The sequence below is a fragment of the Abramis brama genome, assembly GCF_963993115.1.
Source record: "Abramis brama genome assembly, chromosome: 19".
In the NCBI taxonomy this organism is placed as follows: domain Eukaryota; kingdom Metazoa; phylum Chordata; class Actinopteri; order Cypriniformes; family Leuciscidae; genus Abramis; species Abramis brama.
Window position 1 is genome coordinate 8,437,001 of NC_139981.1, and position 18,841 is coordinate 8,455,841.

Sequence of the window (18,841 nt, forward strand, 5' to 3'; positions counted from 1 at the left end):
AGTCCACGTAGAATATTCAGTGAGCTCTGCTACTGTGGAAATAGGGCGGTTGGGTAAGTCATCTGAGAAATACACTGTACCGTTCAAAAGTTTTAAAAAAAGATTTTGAAAAAAATGAATTTTTGTTCAGCAAGTATGCATTAAATTGATCAAAAGTGACATCAGAGACATTTAAAATATTTCTATTTCAAATAATTGTTTCTACAAAAATATTAAGCAGTCCAATTGACCCTTGGCAGGGAGTTTGATTGACAGGCGATCTGAGCAATCATAATCTGCCATCCGCCATTTTTATCCGACAAAACAGTCAGGAGAGTTAGTAGATTAACGTTGGAGGATTTAAACTTGAAAAACAAGTTTGATGTCTTTCCGCGGTTAAAACAACATTCCTTCTTATGTTCATTCATGTTTATTTGATGCTATAAATTAACTAGAAGGAAGAGATGACTGGTTCACGAGTAGCTTTAACTGAGGCTCTACAGCGATCTGTCAGACACATTAAAGAGCCACAAAACGGTATTTATTGTTTAAATTTCTTTAAAAAATTACCAAATTTGAAAGGTGAGACTCAGGGACGGACTGGGACTAAAAAACGGCCCTGGACTTTGACTAGGCCCGGCCCAAAGCAATCGGCGCGCGGAAACTCGACAACAACAATAACGCCTGGCATGAGTGCCACAAGACTTTAATTGTGGCTCATGATACTATACCATCCAAATTATAGCAATAGCACTGATGTTGACTAGATGTTGTGTTAAAAGCATATTATTCTAGATTAACTTGAATACTCACATATAAATGGACTTGGTCTAAGCTCAACCTGAATAAACAGATCGAATGGATTTAAAAAAAAAAACAGGTTTTATTCAAAGATAGCATGGATGGAATAGATTATATAATATGCTGTTATAACAGCATATTATACAATCTATTCCATGCTGTCTTAAAATGAATTTATTACTTAATAATCTTAATTAATTTATGCAGTAATTAATCTTACTGCACAAATAATAATACCACATCTAAATGAAAATACACCATTACAAATGTAACCAAAGTTTGTAAGCATTAACTGTAACGTTACCAACATTTTTAAAAGTAAAAGCACAACATATTTCTTAATATTAGCTACTGCATGTGGCATTTTACAGCTAAAATTTTGAAGTTTAGCTGTTTTAACTACTGTAATCATTAAAAACGTAGCAACCTGAATATCACTTCCTAACATCATCCCTAGCAAGTAACTCTCTTTCTCCTCTCATGTTCCATACTTACTTGGCCTGGATCTGCCTGTGGAACCAGCTCATCTTTCTGTCCCTCATCACTGGTGGCATGTTGCTGCATAGCTGTCTGGCTCACTTCTTCACTGCTGCTAATATTTAACTGCGAGGTGCTGCTGCTGGCTGTGCTGCTAAATATTTCAGTTAGTTTGCGATATTTAGCGGCTTCAGTATCTAAATTCCGCAATTTTTTTTTCTCTCGCCTTCTCAGCCACACCCTTTTCTTTCCGTTTTTTACCCGCGGCCGCGTTGCATATTGTTTGCTTGTTTCTATGCTTCTATCTAACGTCTTTGCTTTTCCTTACTTGGCGGCCACGGCCAGTGCAGCTGGCATCCATCCAACTTAAAGGTGCATTGCTGCCACCTACAGTACTGGAGTGTGAAACAGATTAGTGGGGGGAAAAAACAGGTGATGACTGCGTGCGTGGCGGGTGGTGGGCCGGCCCGCCGGCCGTCCTGGAGTACCGGCCGTTCTGTGATGCTCCAGATCACACAGATGGCCAGTCCGCCCCTGGTGAGACTTGTTTCATATCAAAAGTAACCTGGTCTGTCCTGTCTGTCAGTGCGTTGTCATTGTCCTCTCTGCTCCGCAATGTATTTTTCACAGATTTTTCACTGTGTAAGAATATGGTGGGGCGTGAGAGCGGCGTGCGTGGCTTGTCGGACATAGCAACAGTAACTAAAGGGGGCGGGTCTTTGCGAACGGTCTTTAAGTTAAAGTACTAAAATTACTAAAACTAAAAGTTATATATATATATATATATATATATCTTTTTTTTTTTAAATAAGAGAAATGTCAAAAGCATGTAATGATTACTATTAATATTTAAACTAAAATGAAAACCGAATACATAATAATAATTAATTGTATATGAATAATTCTAAAATAACCTCAGCACAACTGTTCGACACTGATAATAATAAGAAATGTTTCTTGAGCAGCAAATCAGCATATTAGAATGATTTCTGAAGGATGATGTGACACTGAAGACTGGAGCAATGATGCAAATTCAGCTTTGCTTCACAGGAATAAATTATATTCTAAATTATATGAAAATAGAAAACCTCTTTTTTTTATTTCAATAAATTTTCAATTTTACTGTATTTTTGCAGCCTTTACTGTATTAAATTGCCTTGTTGAACCTTAGAGATTTCTTTCAAAAACATTTAAAAATAAATATTACCAGCCCCAAACAATTTAACAGTATGTAATTTTTATATAATTCTATATAGTGAAAACTTTTTTTTTTGGATCAAATGTTATGTCGAATTGTTCTTTTTAACATGAACTAAATCTAATGCCAGTAAAATCTATGTCTCTCTCATGTAGGAATGTCTGCTCTGCACATCATTACACTGATGCTTTGCTTTATTTCCCTCCTTGTGACTTTTGTATTAAGTATTCCAGTCGCAATCTATATAAGCAGAAAAGGTAGGCCAAGCAATATGAAACATGCTTTAAAGTGTTATATTAATGTATTGCTAATGTAAATTAATAAGATGTTAAACTGTGGTTCTTTTATTCTTCCACTGCATCACTGTTTATATGTAAACATCAAGTCAAGTTGTTTCAAAGCAGCTTACAGTGATAAACGGGAATAATGATTGAACTAATTTCTGCTGTAGAGCAACTCTAAAAAAGACAATAATAAACAGTCTTACTCAATGATTGTACATGACGTTTATGTTCTTCTGCAGATACTGGGACAAAGCCTATGTACATAAATTATTTGCAAGTTGTCTGTCCCAACATCTGTTTATCTATTGCATTTATTCTGTGGGGTTTAATTGAAGGTATGTGACATGAACTTTTCTAAATCTGCATGCATTGTCAGCAAAGGTTTTATTTACCTTTTTATTTTTTTTTCTCTGATGACTTTGTTTTTTTTACTGCTTATTTCCAGGGTCTGTTGTTGAGGTAACAATGTGTGCAATAATTAATCTGACAAGGATCATTTTACTGTTTCTTATGGCCCCTTATTATAATTGGAATACAACAGTTTCTGGTATGTATGTGCATTTTAATGAAAGACATTGTTTGATTTGTACATTGTATTAAATATATTATGTAATACATTTCAAATCGCATTGTACATAAATGCATCTTACTTAGTGCTTTGAGGATCTGTGATAAGCCCACAAATTTGAGGTCTGAGGTCTTAGTTTGCCAGAAAATTCTACAGTAATTAGAGGCTGTTATCTGACTATGGAATCGGCTAATCTAATTGTGTAAATATAACTATATGAATATGATTTAATTTTTATGAAATGGTTTACATTTAAAATATGGTTCTCTGAAATTCTTACAAATTTTAAATGTTTGGAAAGTTTTATAAATCTAAAAAAAAAAATGTGTGTGTTTTTGTTTTTTGCTTTTTCAGTTGATTTTCCAGGTTTCATTCACAGAATAATTGAATATACAGGTATTCCTGTTGCATATCTTCTGATTTCCACTGCATTTTGCTCAGGTAAGGTGGCCAGTTTCAAAGTCTTAATGTAAATAATTTATTAATTTACTATGTTCAAATATCTAAAGACCTCCTGTGGTGAAAATCAAGTTTTGCAGTTTGATGCTGCCCGTCACAAATATGTAACAAATCCCATTAACGTGCGGGGCGGGGCTTTGAACATGAACTTTTACAACAAAACTTGTTAAACATCAATAAACTTGTTAAACCTCAAAGCAAAAATCTCTTCTGTTGAGAATTCCATAAATTCTTTACAGAGACAGTCCAAAAGATGTATAGCTCCATTAAATCTGGCTCTACCTGGCTGGCTCCTGGGACTTATCTTAAAAATCCACCTTCCATTTTTTCTTTTACAACTTTGTTACTGAGTATTGATGACATTTCAAAATTGTCTATGAGTTCATCTACATTCTCTTGACCCCTTGTCTACCGAGGTTCTTAAAAAGTGCTTAATATCTGTATGCCCTTCTATTACTGCAATTACCAATAATTCTCTAATGACTGGGAAGGTTCCATTGGCCCTTAAGACAGCGGCTATCACACCAGTTCCTAAAAAGCCTGGGTGTGATGCTGAAGGCTTATCTAACTATAGGCCTATATCTACCTTTCCTGGCTAAGGTCCTTAAATGGGTTGTTGTTGGTCAGTTACAGAAATATTTGTCCATAAATAATCTATTAGAACCATTTCATTCTGGATTTAGATCAGGACACAGCACTGAGAGCGCTCTTGTCTGGGCCACGAATGACTTTCTAACTTATGCTGACACCGGTGCTTGCAGCATTATAGTTTTGTTAGACATTAGTGCTGCTTTTGACACTGTATGCCATTCCATCCTCTCTGAAAGGTGGTTAGGCATCTCTGGTGTTGTGTTTGATTGGTTTAAATCCTATCTCATTGATAGTTTCCAAGTATGTATGTTTGGGAAAAAGTTGACATTCGATGCCCATATTAAAATGGTCTCGAAAAACTGCTTTTGTCCACCTTAGAAATATTGGCAGACTGACATAGAACTTCTCTCTCCTTGCCCGATGCAGAAACGCTTGTTCATGTCTTTTATTACAGGGTTGCCAACTCTCACGCATCTCGCGTGACAGTCACGCATTCAGCCTCAGTCTCACGCTCTCACGCTCAACAAAGAAATCTCACGCAAAAATAGACATTCTTCTGTGCTGTATTTTTTTTTCACTCATGTGCACTAAATTTCAGAATTAATATAAACAATTCCGGCTCTTAACTACTGGATGGACCACTAGTTATGGCGCAAATTAGTTAAAAAATCTCCCAGAACCTAGAGCGAACACGCATGCGAGACAGAGACTGTCGTGCAAACCAACCGATAGCGCGCGCACGCACGGCAGAGAGGGAAAGTCTTACAACTGCGCATTTTATCAGTTGCGGCGCCTTCATCTGCTACACTGCAGCACGACGTATATTCACATCAAATGTTAACGCAGAGGAACGGGACACTGCACTTCACAAAAGTTAATTATTTGCATGTGCTTTAAAGCCTTGCCGGTTAAACGTGTCATTCGCTGCTGATGAGCTGTTCAAATATGCGCTTTACTGAGCGCGTACACTCGACGCGCACATGCACTAAAAGCCTGTTACTGGACTAAAAGTTATCTTTTGAGTCTTATATTCAGTGTTCGAATTGAGGGGGGGCTGGGGGGGTCCGGGACCCCCCATAAGGCCCAAAAAAAAATTACCTTGGGGGGTCCCCTGGTTTCTCATTAAAACCAATATATATTGGTATATATATATTTAATCAAAGTATTGCACTGCCGCTCCCATTAGAAAGTAATTAAAATTAGATTTGCGTCTGAAAAGACGCTCAAGTGCGCCACACGCTGTTTTCTGAAGGAATTTACAGACTGTTGAATTTATAAACAGACACATTTTATTTATCGTGCCATTAATACGCCAAAAATAGTTGTTGTTTTTTTGCGTGCAAATGATACGCACTGCAACACTGCAAACCCCTTGGGTAGGATTAGGGGTGTGGAGTACGTGCGTATTACACGCCATAAAGTGCGTATCATATGCACGCAAAAACTATTTTTGGCGAATAAATGGTACGAGAAATAAATTTCGTGCTATAGATAAGCACTTTCATGAAAGTCTGGCAGAGTGGATCCTCATTTTCACCTCACGATGACGGTAAAATAATATTTCTTTCTTTTATGATTGTTTGGTAATTTACTGATCTGAATAGAATTTCGACATTAACGACATTGTCTCAAATAACGTTTATGTTCAACAGAAGAAAGAAACTTATTCAGGTTTAAAACAACTTAAGAGAGTAAATTATGACTTTTTGGGGGGAGAACTAGACAACAACTTTTGGGGGGACAACAACTAGAACCCCCCCCCCCCCCCCCCCCCCGTTGGAGAAGTCTCACTCCGAGCTAAAATGAAAAGTTGGCAACCCTGTTATTATGTCTAGGCTTTATTATTGCAATGCACTTTACTCTGGTCCTCCTAATAAAAAAACGGCTAAATATTCATAATTCAACTGTACTGACTCAAACAACTGTTTGCCAGCATATTTCCCCTGTACTTTTATCAATTACACTGGCTTCCCATACAGACACGTATCTATTTTGAAACTCTGATTCTGACATATAAGGCCATTCATGGGTCTCTTCGCTCTTCTGGTTGTATTCAGCAGCCCTCATTTAAATTAAAGTCTATGGGGGAGTCGAGCAACACTGGACTGTTTTAAGAAATCTCTTTAGACTCATATTCTACTTATTGTCTTCGAGTGTCTTTTTCTTTTGCTTGTTTTTGTTGTATTTGTAATCTTGTTTTTTAATTGTCAAGTCAAGTCAAGTCATCTTCATTTATAGTGCTTTTAACAATGTAGATTGTTTCAAAGCAGCTTTACAGAGATAAGCGTATAATTTAAGGTAACAGATTGTTTTGGCTTTATAGCGGTTCTTTAAAGTTAATTTCCAGCTAAAGTTAGTTTTGATTGATTCGCTTCCGTCGCAACGATCATTTGTTATTAAATTAGGGGCCGCTAAGACGACACCATTTTCTCTACACAGACTTTAAACGCGAACCTGTGAGAAACGCTGATGGCGTTCACATGCGCATCAAGAATTAATTCTATAGTTATGTACGTTTGAATATATGTGCGCAGGTTTGGAAATCCCTACAGACCAAGCCTAAACAAAGTACTGGGCTTTCCTTACAAATTTTGATACAGAATTTTATTTTATTTTATTTATCACTTCGGGGTAGGTACGCGAAACGAATTTCCTGAAAACGCTTTATCTGTAGAGTGGTAAAGGGATCCTCCATAGGGAGAGACTAGTTGGCACTTCAGCACTGCGTTGTCATCGGGTCCAGGCGAAGGTCCTTTGTCAGATCTGGATACGGCCTGGATCCGGCAGGCTGCGGGAAAACCTCGGGATAAACAAAGACACTAAAATTAGCGTAGATGCCATTCTTCTTATGATGTAACGAGTACATCAGGATTTATGGGAAGTGTTCCCGGTTCCAGCTGACCTAATCTATGCATCCTAACATTGGATTATAGAAGTCTATAATGTGTTATGTGAATGCTAGGTCAAAGAGATGTGTCTTTAATCTGGCTTTGAACTGACAGAGTGTGTCTGCTTCCCGGACAATGGTAGGAAGACTGTTCCAGAGTTTTGGTGCTAAACAGGAAAAGGATCTACCGCCAGCAGTCAATTTTGATATTCTAGGTATTATTAACTGGCCGGAATTTTGAGATTGCAATAGACGTGAAGGACTATAATGCGTTAAGAGCTCGCTCAAGTACTGTGGAGCTAAACCATTTAGTGCTTTGTAAGTAATCAGCAATATTTTAAAATTTATACGATGTTTAATAGGGAGCCAATGCAGTGTTGACAGAACCGGGCTAATATGGTCATACTTCCTGGTTCTAGTAAGAACTCTAGCTGCTGCGTTTTGAACTAGCTGTAATTTGTTTATTAAACGTGCAGGGCAACCACCCTGTAGAGCATTACAATAATCTAGCCTTGAGGTCATGAACGCATGGACTAATTGTTCCGCATTTGTCAATGAGAGCATATGGCGTAATTTAGATATATTTTTAAGATGGAAAAATGCGGTTTTACAGATACTAGACATGTGACTTTCAAATGAAAGATTGGTATCAAAGAGCACACCCAGTTTCCTAACTGACGACGAAGACTTAACAGAGCAGCCATCAAGTGTTAGACAGTATTCTAGATTATTACGTGAGGACGTTTTTTGTCCAATAATTAGAATCTCAGTTTTTTCAGAATTAAGTAGTAGGAAATTACTAGTCATCCAATTTTTTATATCTGCTATGCATTCCGTTAATTTTGTGAATTTGTAAGTTTCGTTAGGTTTTGAAGAAATATACAGCTGAGTATCGTCAGCATAACAGTGAAAGCTAATTCCATGTTTCCTAATGATATCTCCTAATGGTAGCATGTACAGAGTGAACAGCAGCGGTCCTAGTACTGAGCCTTGTGGTACGCCATACTGAACTTGTGATCGATAAAACATCTCTTCATTTACTGCTACAAACTGATAACGGTCAGATAAGTATGATTTAAACCATGCTAGTGCAATTCCACTAATGCCAACATAGTTTTCTAGTCTATTTAAAAGAATGTTGTAGTCAATGGTGTCAAATGCAGCACTAAGATCGAGTAACACTAATAGCGAGATACAACCACGATCGGATGATAAGTGCAAATCATTTGTGACTCTAATGAGAGCTCGGTCTCGGTACTATGGTACGGTCTAAACCCAGACTGGAAATCCTCACAGATATCATTTCTTTCTAAAAAGGAACATAGCTGTGAGGATACTGCCTTTTCTAATATTTTTGACAGAAAAGGTAGATTCGAGATCGGCCTGTAATTGACTAATTCTGTAGGATCAAGTTGTGTTTTTTTAACAAGCGGTTTAATCATAGCCAGCTTAAAGTTTTTTGGTACGTATCCTAGAGGCAAAGACGAATTAATGATATTAAGAAGAGGATCTATGACCTCTGGGAGCATCTCTTTCAGTAGCTTAGTCGGTATAGGGTCTAACATACATGTTGTCGATTTAGATGAATTAACGAGTTTGCAAAATTCTTCCTCTCCTATAGCAATAAATGAATGAAATTTTTCCTCAGGGACACTACAGTGCACTGCCTGATGCGATACTGTTGTAGACGGTTGCAGTTATAATTTTCTCCCTGATATTATCAATCTTATAAGTGAAGAAGTTCATAAGTCATTACTGCTGTGTTGCTTGGAAACTTCTGGGCTTGAAGCTTTCTTTTTCGTTAGTTTAGCCACTGTTTCAAATAAATACCTAGGATTATGTTTATTTTCTTCTAATAGGGTTGAAAAATAAGCAGATCTAGCAGCTTTTAAAGCCTCTCTGTATGTAATCGAGCTCTCCTTCCATGAAATCCGAAATACCTCTAGTTTTGTTTTCTTCCAGTTGCGTTCCATTTTTCTGGCTGCTCTCTTAAGGGCCTGAGTGTGCTCGTTGTACCACAGCGTTGGACTATTTTCTTTAAGCAATTAGTACTTTATCTGCAGTCAATATTAATTCTGATAGAAAGTCCGCAAATTCTTTGATAAAATCTTTATGGTGCCCTGGTGGCCTGTATACAGTAGCCAGCACAAATCTCAAATGTGATTTATCGTTTACACTATATATTTTTACATTAAGAACCAACACTTCAAAAGAAGTATATTTAAAACTTGATTTCTTAGTGGTTTTGAAAATATTACTATAAATTACAGCAACACCTCCCCCTTTGCCCTTCAGACAAGGCTCATGTTTATAACAGTAATCTTGCGGGGTGGACTCATTTAAAGTAATGTAATCGTTTGGTTTTAGCCAGGTTTCTGTCAAACACAGCATATCTAGATTATTATCTGAAATCATATCATTAACAATGAGTGCTTTTGGAGTAAGGGATCGAATATTCAGCATCCCAAGCTTTATCATTTGCTCATCTATATTAAGCTGTTTTTTATTTGTTGAACATCAATTAAATTTTTAACCTTAGATGGGTTTGGACGTTTTACGGATTTCCAAATTCGGGGAACAGACACAGTCTCTATATGATGATATCTAGGTGAAAGAGGCTCTATGTGATGGGATGTATCTGACCTTGGTGACGCGAGGCCGCTAGCAGACAGTCGGTTAAGCCAGTCTGTCTGCTTCCTGACCTGAGCCCCAGATTGTCATGTTTGAGCTCTAAGACTATATGCCATATTACTAGAGAGAAGAGCAGCACCAGGAGGGATGAATACCATCTCTTTTCAACAGGTCAGGTTTGCCCAAAAAACTTTTCCAATTGTCTATGAATTCTATATTAATAAGTGGACACCACTTAGACAGCCAGCGATTCAGTGAACACAATCTACTAACTATCTCATCACTCCTGCGAACAGGAAGGGGGCCAGAGCAAATTACAGTGCTTGACATCATACTTGCGAGTTCACACACCTCTTTAATGTTAATTTTTGTGATCTCCGACTGGCGGAGTCGAACATCATTAGTGCCGACGTGAAGAATAATCTTAGAGAATTTACGATTAGCATTAGCCAGCACTTTTAAATTTGCTTTGATGTCAGGCGCTCTGGCTCCCGGCAAACATGTGACTATGGTGGCTGGTGTCTCTATTTTCATGTTCCGTGTAATAGAATCGCCAATAACTAGGGCACAATCAACAGAATTCTCACTGAGCGGGGCAAATCGATTTGTTATGGTAATCGGAACGGAAGTGTGTTTTTTTGATCCGCGACTAGAGCGATCCCTCACTGTCACCCATTTGCCTGGCTGCACAGGCACTAATTCAGCCGGAACCGCATCATGTAAAGAGTTCACTATGCTAGGCGCATCCAAAATAGTATCTGAAGCTCTAGCACTCTTACTATCCTCAATTAAAGTTTGGATGCGTGTCTCTAGTTCTGAAATCTTCTCCGTCAGCCTAACTGTCTCCTTGCATTTATCACATATAAATCCTATATTGCCGACAGAGAAGGCTATGCTAAACATGTGACATGAAGTGCAGGTGACAATAACAGGACAAGACATTACTCACCGTGTTTGTTGACTGATTCTTACTCACCTGAGCTTTTTATGAACTCAAAGGCACGAGAGAACAATAAAGAAAAAAAATAACTGAGCGCACGGGTGGCGCGTTAACAGGCTAGCTAGCGAATTACTAGCGTGTTGTGCTAGTAGTAACGGAAGCTAGCGATGTCAGGTTAATCTGAGATGTTGGGTAAGCTGTTTTTAGTAGTATAAACAACTAGAAATTGTAGTAAATGATGGTTCAAAACAAAGAAATACGGAGCTTACAGCACCGAAGCAAACAAACTCACACAGCAGGCAGCGAGGCAGACAGGAGCAATCGATCAGGACAGGAGCAATCTTTGTATTTTGTAACAAAAATTGTATTACTGTTTTTATTATAATTACTGTGTTGTAGTGCTTTGGGTTTGAGAAAAGCACAATATAATTAAAATTACATAATTAAAAACACATTATTAGCTGTTTGATAATGTAGTCAAGCCAAAGGCTAATCATATCAATTACCGTTAGCCTCTGTCCGACATTGTAGAGACTAGAGCGATACATAAAACGCATTACCAATCAGATACATCGACTTGTAGATGATCGCAATTCGCTCTTCCTTCTTCTGACTGTTTACTACAGTTTACCGAGTGGATCAGATGGTGTGATTGAGTGGAGGTGGGGTCTAATTTGCATATTTATGGAATAGTTACATTCAAGCTATTTTCAACAGAATTTATTTCCAAAGGGAAAAAAAACTTATAATTTAATGTCATTTTGATAATCAAAGATGAGTTTTAAGGGATTCAATTATTGACTGCTGGGGCACTTAAATTTTGCAGAATACATTAACCTGGGCCTGTATTATGGATATATGTAATTCTTGTATCATCTTTCTTCTGTAGCTGTTCTTCATGATCTTTGGAATGCATCTCAGTGGAGTGAAGCTGTGGTTGTCAGTGTTGGGGTTATTCTGCTGTCATCCCTGCCAGCATCTCTTCTAGCTTTAAGCAACGTTTTCTTCATACGTTTTTTTGATATTCATTTTTCCCTTCAATTTGTAACAAGTATGTAAACATTTATTCTGTTTTTTTTTTTAATGCTTTAGAAATCATCTACAATTACATCAAGGCCAGATTTTCAGGTCTTTAACCACTAGGCTGCATGTTATGTGTAATGGTCATATGTGTGATTTTTGTCATGTAGAGTCGTTAGGACATGTTCTCATGCAGTTAAGCAACTTTCTTCAAATGCGTCTCCTATTCTTTAGATCAACAAGCGTTGATGAATGTAAGTAGATATTGTATTTATAAGTTATCCAGGATCTGTCTCTTGTTTTAGATATTTATTTACTGACAGTCATTAAAATGTGTCTGTTTTTATTTTCAGACATGATTACAATGACATATGCTTTTGGGGGAATATCTGCTGCCATTTCATTCATAGTTCTTCCAATTCCAGCAATTCGACAGTACCTTTGTTCTAAACTTGACAAAAATCAACTTTATGCACTTATATGGAGATGCTGTAAGTACACAAACAAATGTTTCTTTTTACACGTCACAAATCAAAATGTTTATTTGTAATGTTCCCTCTGACTGGTGAGGCCGCTTAAATTGAATATTAAACCATTTAGTTGTTAAATCAGAATGGTGGTCAGAAAAAAATGCTTTAGGACATGATTCTGAGCCTTTTTGAATTCAAGGCCCCCTGTTGTCCACAACAATATTCAAAGGCCCCATACATTTGCCAGTTGTTCATAATTTACTGGATAAGATTTGTAAAAAATATTTTAGAGGTTGGCATAACTAGAAATGCATAGCCATTCTAAAATTGCCCCCAGTTTTAAGATTTTATTAATTTACAAATAATCTACAAATCACTTTTAAATGAAGCCACCTCATATATCAAATTTTTTCAAGACCTTGGAAATCCTGGTTCTTCAGAGACAAAAAAAGAGGACTGAATTAAAATAATAAATATCTTGACTTTAAGTCATTTTAGCTCATTTTAATGTAATTTTAAGTCATCTTAAGGTCCCCTTGGAAATTTGCTGAGGCCCAAGGCCCCTGGTTGAGAACCACTGCTTTAGGACAAGTAAATAATTAGCTTACAGACAAATACTCCAAAAGCAATGCTGTTTGGCACTGGCTTTGAAACCACACCCCACACACACACACTTGGAATGTGTTAAATTATATTTGTTAAAGTAACATGCTGGCTGTATAAATGATGATTTTTCTGTCTCTCGCTATCCTAGATTTAGTTTGGGTCAACGTTATGGTTGTCTCGCTCATCGGGCATAGTGCATTTATTTTATATTATGTTAACAAGATTCTGGAGTATCAACTTACTAACGGTAAGTTGGTTTCAAATGTCAGCAAAATCATTTGCCCTATCCATTTTGAAAAAACAAAACAAATTGCTTGCATTGTTACTTAAATGTTTTGTGTGGTTTATGCTAATATATCATCCAAATTTGTCATTCAAACATTTTCTTAATTTTTTTTGTTAGCTTTTATGCAATAGCATGGCTTTCCAGCAATTGTAACCTGACTATTATAATGTGTTATTGATCATAGAGCGTTTTGGATGGATCTTTGTCACAGTTCTGCTCCACGTCTTGACTGCGATTGCACCCTCACGATTCTCCAGAACAGTTCCTGGTAACAAATGAGGATAAGAAAGTCAAGAAAACATACAGATTTTTGGTTACTTTGTGGCAAAAGCATTCGTAAACAATTTCAATGAATCAGTAGGGCTTAAAAATGCATCCTTATTCTGCAGTAATTCTTACATTTCCTCTTTTGCAGATGTCATTTACACTACTTTGTTCATGTATGGGGTGGCAGTTCTGCCAGTGGTCAACTCTGTTTCTCTTGCCACAGAATTAATACAGCAAGTGTGTAAGTGTCAACACCTAAACGATATTTTTTGTAAGGTTCTGTTGGAGAGAGCACTAAATTCTTCTGTTTAGACAAGGGAGAGAGAACAGTGGATGATCTGCGTGTAATAGTGCTGCCGTTTGAAAGCATTATGTCTGGTGTGTGGCTGGTTTTACAGATCCATGCATACTGTAAGTTTCATTGGTATGTTTTAAATCATGTATAAAAGCTGTTAATGTTAATGACCCAGCTCACTGTCATTGTCTTTACTCTTGATTTACAGGGACAGTTTCAGGGAGAGAGTAAGTTTAAATGTTTCCTTTTTCTTTTTTTTTTACCTGTGGGATTTGAAGCCAGCAGTATATGATGACCCAGTAATGGAACTTTTTCACAGCTCAAGTTTATTAGTACAGGTGTTAATTGATTGTCTTTCAGTGTACAGAAGGAGCTGAACGCGCTGACGGACTTTGCGACACAATGCACACCACAGGTAACTGTTTTAGAGGCTGAATATTTGATAGCAAAGAGTGAAGTCACAGGTTTATGTTGTTTGGTTTACTACTTAGTTGTTCTGTAACAAAATTAAGGGACTAAAATAATGTTAAACGCTTTTTAAAAGCATGTTATTGCATTGCAGTAATATAGGTTACCCTAATATCTTGGCTCTGATGACAGAATCTAGTGGAAAAACTCCTCAATGGGGAACTAAACTTTTATTGCTCTTAACATTTATCCTATAAATCCTGAAATAACTGTGTGTTCATTACAGGAAGGAGACATTGGTGCATCAGATAATTTCTCAGAGATTCACCTTTCTGAAACTCAAAGATGTCAGCCAGAGGCTGCACCATTCCTGGAAGAGCGAGAACTAGAGGTTTAAAATCTCAGTTTAAGCAATAACACAACGTATGATGAGCTATAATGTTAACCTTTCTGTGCTAACTTTATTTAATTCTATATATTTCAATAGAAAAATCAAGCATTATTGTACAATTAAATGCTGTTTTGCTGATTCTTTGAGTAATGAATTGTATTAATAATTGTATATGAAAAACTTACCTTAACATTATTGTTTATTCCCATATTTTAAAGTATCTATCACACACAGACTCATATAGCCATTTGAATAACATTTCAAACTGAAAACATGCAGAGTGACCCTTTAATATATAAATCAGCCCTTCCTCCTGATATGCTACTCCAGCTAAAAAAGAAACACAAAACCAATCGGCAGCATCATGACACTGCTGAGCTGTTGATTGGCTGAGGATCTATGTGTGTGTGTGTGTGCGGAGAGAGTGTGTATGTGTGTCCTGTATAAAGCAGACTGCTCTGCAGCATTTCTGAACTGGTGCAGTGCCGGTTCATCTCCACTAATGGTGTGCAGAACAAGGGGGACTTAAAAAGAAAAACTTCTTCAACCAACAAAACATTAACATCATTTGAAAACCAAACCAAAAAACAAAAAAATCCTGCATCATGAGCTTTGACCCATTCATCTCCTCCTCCCTCTCCCGGAGAAGGGAACATTCCTACTCCAGGACCACCACCTATCGGCTCTCCCGGGGGCCCTTGTCTTCCTCCAGGTGGCCGATGCGTTTGGAGCCTCTGCAGCGCTGGGAGCAGAGCGACCTGAGTCAGGTGACCGTAGGGAACGCCGAGCTGTTAGACCTGCGGGCCCAAGAACGAGAGCAGCTGGTGGGTCTAAACAACCGCTTTGCGTCCTACATTGACAAGGTTCGACACCTCGAGCAGCAAAACCGGGTTCTGCTCCTGCAGCTGGAGGCCCTGCGGCGCAGGCAGAGTCAGCCGTCCCGCTTGCAGCAGCTCTACCTGCAGGAAGTACGGGGCCTCAGGGAGCAGCTGCACCAGGAGGCCCAGGCTAAAGCGCGTATGGAGGCACAGAGGGAGGCATTGCGGGAGGCGCACGCACAGCTGCACGCGCGCTGGGAGGAAGAGGCACGGCTGCGTAGCCGGGCCGAGGTGGACCTGCAGAGGTTTCGAGAGGAGGCGGGCCAAGCCGCTCTGTGCAGCTGTGATGCGGAGGCCAGCGTTGTCTCCCTGACAAAGGAGATGGACTTCCTGAAGCAAGTGTTTGCTGAGGAGCAGGAGGGGCTGAGGGTCCAGCTACAGGTCGCCAGCCTCAGCGTGGAGCTGGACACAAGCAGACCGGACCTGTCGGCCGCTCTGAGAGAGATCCGAGCGCAGTATGAGACCTTGGCTGGACGCAACATGCAAACCGCAGAGGCTTGGTTCCAGGGGAAGGTGGCGAGCGTAGTGGAGCTCACAGATAAGCAGGAGGAGGCTGTGCGCTTGGTACGCGAGGAGACCAATGAGTACCGGCGGCTGCTGCAGTCCCATTCAGCTGAGGTCGAAGCACTGAGGAACGTCATCGATTCACTGAATGCACAACTAGCGGAACAAGAGAAGACGCAGAACACTGAGGTCACCAAATACCAGGTATAGATCACTGGCAGTCGTTTATCATAATTGCAATATAACCAAATAAATGCCTCTGTAGAGGCACTATCAGAGTCATTCTGATATTGACTGCAGAAACATTATAGATAAAGAGAAGATTAATATAAACATAAAATAAATGAAACAATCTTTATTTGTATTTAGGGGTATAATACACAAAATGTGCAAAAACTAAGGCACATTAAGGTCACTAAGGCCATACACTTAAAAGGACAACTTTGTACCGTATCTACCTATAAAAGATACATATTAATATTAATAATATTAATGTACCTTTAAGGTACTACTGTGATAATTTTACAGACAAAAAGGTTTAAAGTTATCCCTTTAAGGGTACTTCCCCAGTGATAAGCTGTTGTACCCATAAAAGCTTTTTTTTTGCAAAAAAAACAAAACAATTTTTGCACATTTTCTCTGTCTAGAGTCTTTGTGCTTCCTCACGAGAAAACATATTCCCGAGTCTCTGTATCAAGTCTGTTTCATCATTTAAGTCTTTGCATAAGTCAGTGTGCTGACCTTTACTATTCTACAGATTGAGCATTGATGGAATACTATTTCTGCTGTGCTTTTGTCACTGTAATGTCCAAACGATAGTTGCAGAAATGTTACTGATGCTGACTCATTCCATCAGTGCTGAGTCATGACTGACAAACTGAGTAGAACAAATGAGACTGACTCTAGAGGAAAAAGGTATTGCTGAGCAAAATCTGTTAGATCTATGATGCTACTACTCTGTATCTCTGGCACAAATCCAGTATGAGGGAATGTTTCTGTCAGTTAATCCTTTAGGCATGAATTGATGCTTTGAAATTTTCTCTGAATAACTTCTAGGGGAGGATAAATGACCTAGAGAGCGACATTGCTGATGCGAAAGAGGAAATGTCACGCTATTTGCGGGAGTATCAAGATCTGCTTAACGTGAAGATGGCTTTGGATGTTGAAATTGCAGCTTACAGGTAATATTCTTGACAGAAGGACACCTGTAGTTTCTTTAATCAGAATCACAGTTAATTGAAAATAGAATTACAAATATGGGAGTACTAACTTGAATTAAGTAACTTAGATGGTAGATCACAAATGGGTATTGATTTGTAGTTTGTTTTGAACTGACCTTCATTTTTGCCTTAACAGGAAACTCCTGGAGGGAGAAGAAATTCGATTTACATATTCCACCTTCCCAGCCCTTGCCTAACTCCCTAAAACACAAAATCATCATAACTCACATTCATCATATTCATATTTTGAATACCGCTGAGGGAGAGACCCACTTTAAGATCCTAAAATACTAACCTACAACATCATCCCCCAGATTCAAATATTGATAGGTGAATAAACCTACTATTTCTCTCCAAAAACGACTAAACTGGACCCACCATTTATGACCCTCTTTGTCAAAATCACATCCATAACCATTGTTTTAACCTCCGATCCTAGTTCTTTATTAGTCACTTACACCCAAATTACACCATCCAACCATGAAACTAAGCCTCAGCATATCATTGCTTTCAAGTCAGACGAGCCCTTGTGTCACACAAGAGGTACACATAAGGAGGTCCCCCTTCTTCTTTACACTCGAAATGGAAAAATGACCACCTTGGAGACATCACTAGGGGCAGCACTCACTCAGCCAGAGCTCAGTGTCATGTTGGCCGATTCTCGTGGAGGACCATAGAAGGTTCCAGTCCAAGAACACTATATACTATACGGTTCTGCAAATAAATCCATTGAAATTTTCACTAAATTGTAACTTCTTTGTTTGATTCCCAGCACCCATTGAGCATCTGATTCACCAATGATCCCCTATATGCAAACTTTTAACCAATTGTTTGTTGAGGTGAATCGCTGTTTGATCTCAGCTTGCTTTGGATGCTAGGAATAGACTAAAGCCAATTTGTTCATTTGAAATTAGACCAAGAATCAGCCATCAGGACACTGTCCACCATCCCTGGCTCTTTAGATTATATGTATTAAGTGCAAGTTATGTTTTAGCTATGTTAGTTAGGTTAGAATGTATTATTTTTTTGTAAACGTTGTAGTAGCATAACATTTAGTTTGCTATCTGTCTGTGTTCTGCTTCTCATATGTTTGTTTTGTTGAGGATATTTGATTATTTTGCTTTAGCATTTACAATGTTTGACATGATAAAAGCATGACTGAAAAATCGAGAGTAATAATAAAAGCTCTAGAACTGGAGTTTTTAGACTTGTGGTTAAAATACAACTGGCTCTCATCTGCTTTTGTTGTGTCATCTTAGTTATAATGTTAGTCAATTATCAGTAATTTGAAAATGAACAAGAAACCGAGTCTGTTTATCATGACAGTCTCTGAACTGAATGGTGCTGTTTGTTTGTACCTAAATACATGCTGAATAAAGCAACAGTACCTCTTCTGCTGTGTGTTTGAGTGTGAGCCTGTGTGCAAGACAGTCAGAAACTTGCTTATTAAAACCTCTTTGGAATATTTATGCTGGATATGATGGATAATCAGGTTTTCAATTAATGCTGAACGACTTGAACTGGCTTCTTTTAGTTCATTCAAGAAACATGCAAGTGGCTCTTTTGAGCCAGTTATTTTTAGTCAACAAAACCATTATAAATCAGCCAGAGCGGTCACTGATTCAGTCTAACTCACGTACTGAACCTAAGTTTTGTCATGTCCAATTAAATAATAATAATA

General features: G+C 38.2%; 2 protein-coding genes across 2 annotated transcripts; both read left to right on the top strand.

Annotated features, from left to right (window-relative positions):
* The first annotated feature begins 438 nt into the window (after positions 1-438).
* Positions 439-15,129, top strand: LOC311069340 (uncharacterized protein). Its single transcript, XM_084092413.1, has 14 exons — positions 439-516; positions 2,611-2,712; positions 2,979-3,074; positions 3,185-3,286; positions 3,662-3,748; positions 11,705-11,866; positions 12,006-12,089; positions 12,189-12,326; positions 13,060-13,158; positions 13,382-13,465; positions 13,613-13,705; positions 13,777-13,888; positions 14,120-14,174; positions 14,454-15,129. Exons 1-14 carry the CDS (start codon positions 444-446, stop codon positions 14,562-14,564), a joined length of 1,398 nt encoding a protein of 465 aa, XP_083948539.1. The 5' UTR covers positions 439-443; the 3' UTR covers positions 14,565-15,129.
* neff2 (neuronal intermediate filament family member 2) lies at positions 15,027-18,554 on the top strand. Its single transcript, XM_084092418.1, has 3 exons — positions 15,027-16,144; positions 16,997-17,121; positions 17,297-18,554. Exons 1-3 carry the CDS (start codon positions 15,164-15,166, stop codon positions 17,355-17,357), a joined length of 1,167 nt encoding a protein of 388 aa, XP_083948544.1. The 5' UTR covers positions 15,027-15,163; the 3' UTR covers positions 17,358-18,554.
* The last annotated feature ends 287 nt before the right edge of the window (positions 18,555-18,841 follow it).

Bases quoted from the DNA above. Each gene is read 5' to 3' on its own strand.
- neff2 (XM_084092418.1), top strand. From the start codon at position 15,164: ATGAGCTTTGACCCATTCATCTCCTCCTCCCTCTCCCGGAGAAGGGAA. The intron at 16,145-16,996 runs GTATAGATCACT...AATAACTTCTAG, and splicing joins CTGAGGTCACCAAATACCAG to GGGAGGATAAATGACCTAGA. The intron at 17,122-17,296 runs GTAATATTCTTG...TTGCCTTAACAG, and splicing joins GTTGAAATTGCAGCTTACAG to GAAACTCCTGGAGGGAGAAG.
- LOC311069340 (XM_084092413.1), top strand. From the start codon at position 444: ATGACTGGTTCACGAGTAGCTTTAACTGAGGCTCTACAGCGATCTGTC. The intron at 11,867-12,005 runs GTATGTAAACAT...TTTGTCATGTAG, and splicing joins TTCCCTTCAATTTGTAACAA to AGTCGTTAGGACATGTTCTC. The intron at 13,466-13,612 runs GTAACAAATGAG...CCTCTTTTGCAG, and splicing joins ATTCTCCAGAACAGTTCCTG to ATGTCATTTACACTACTTTG.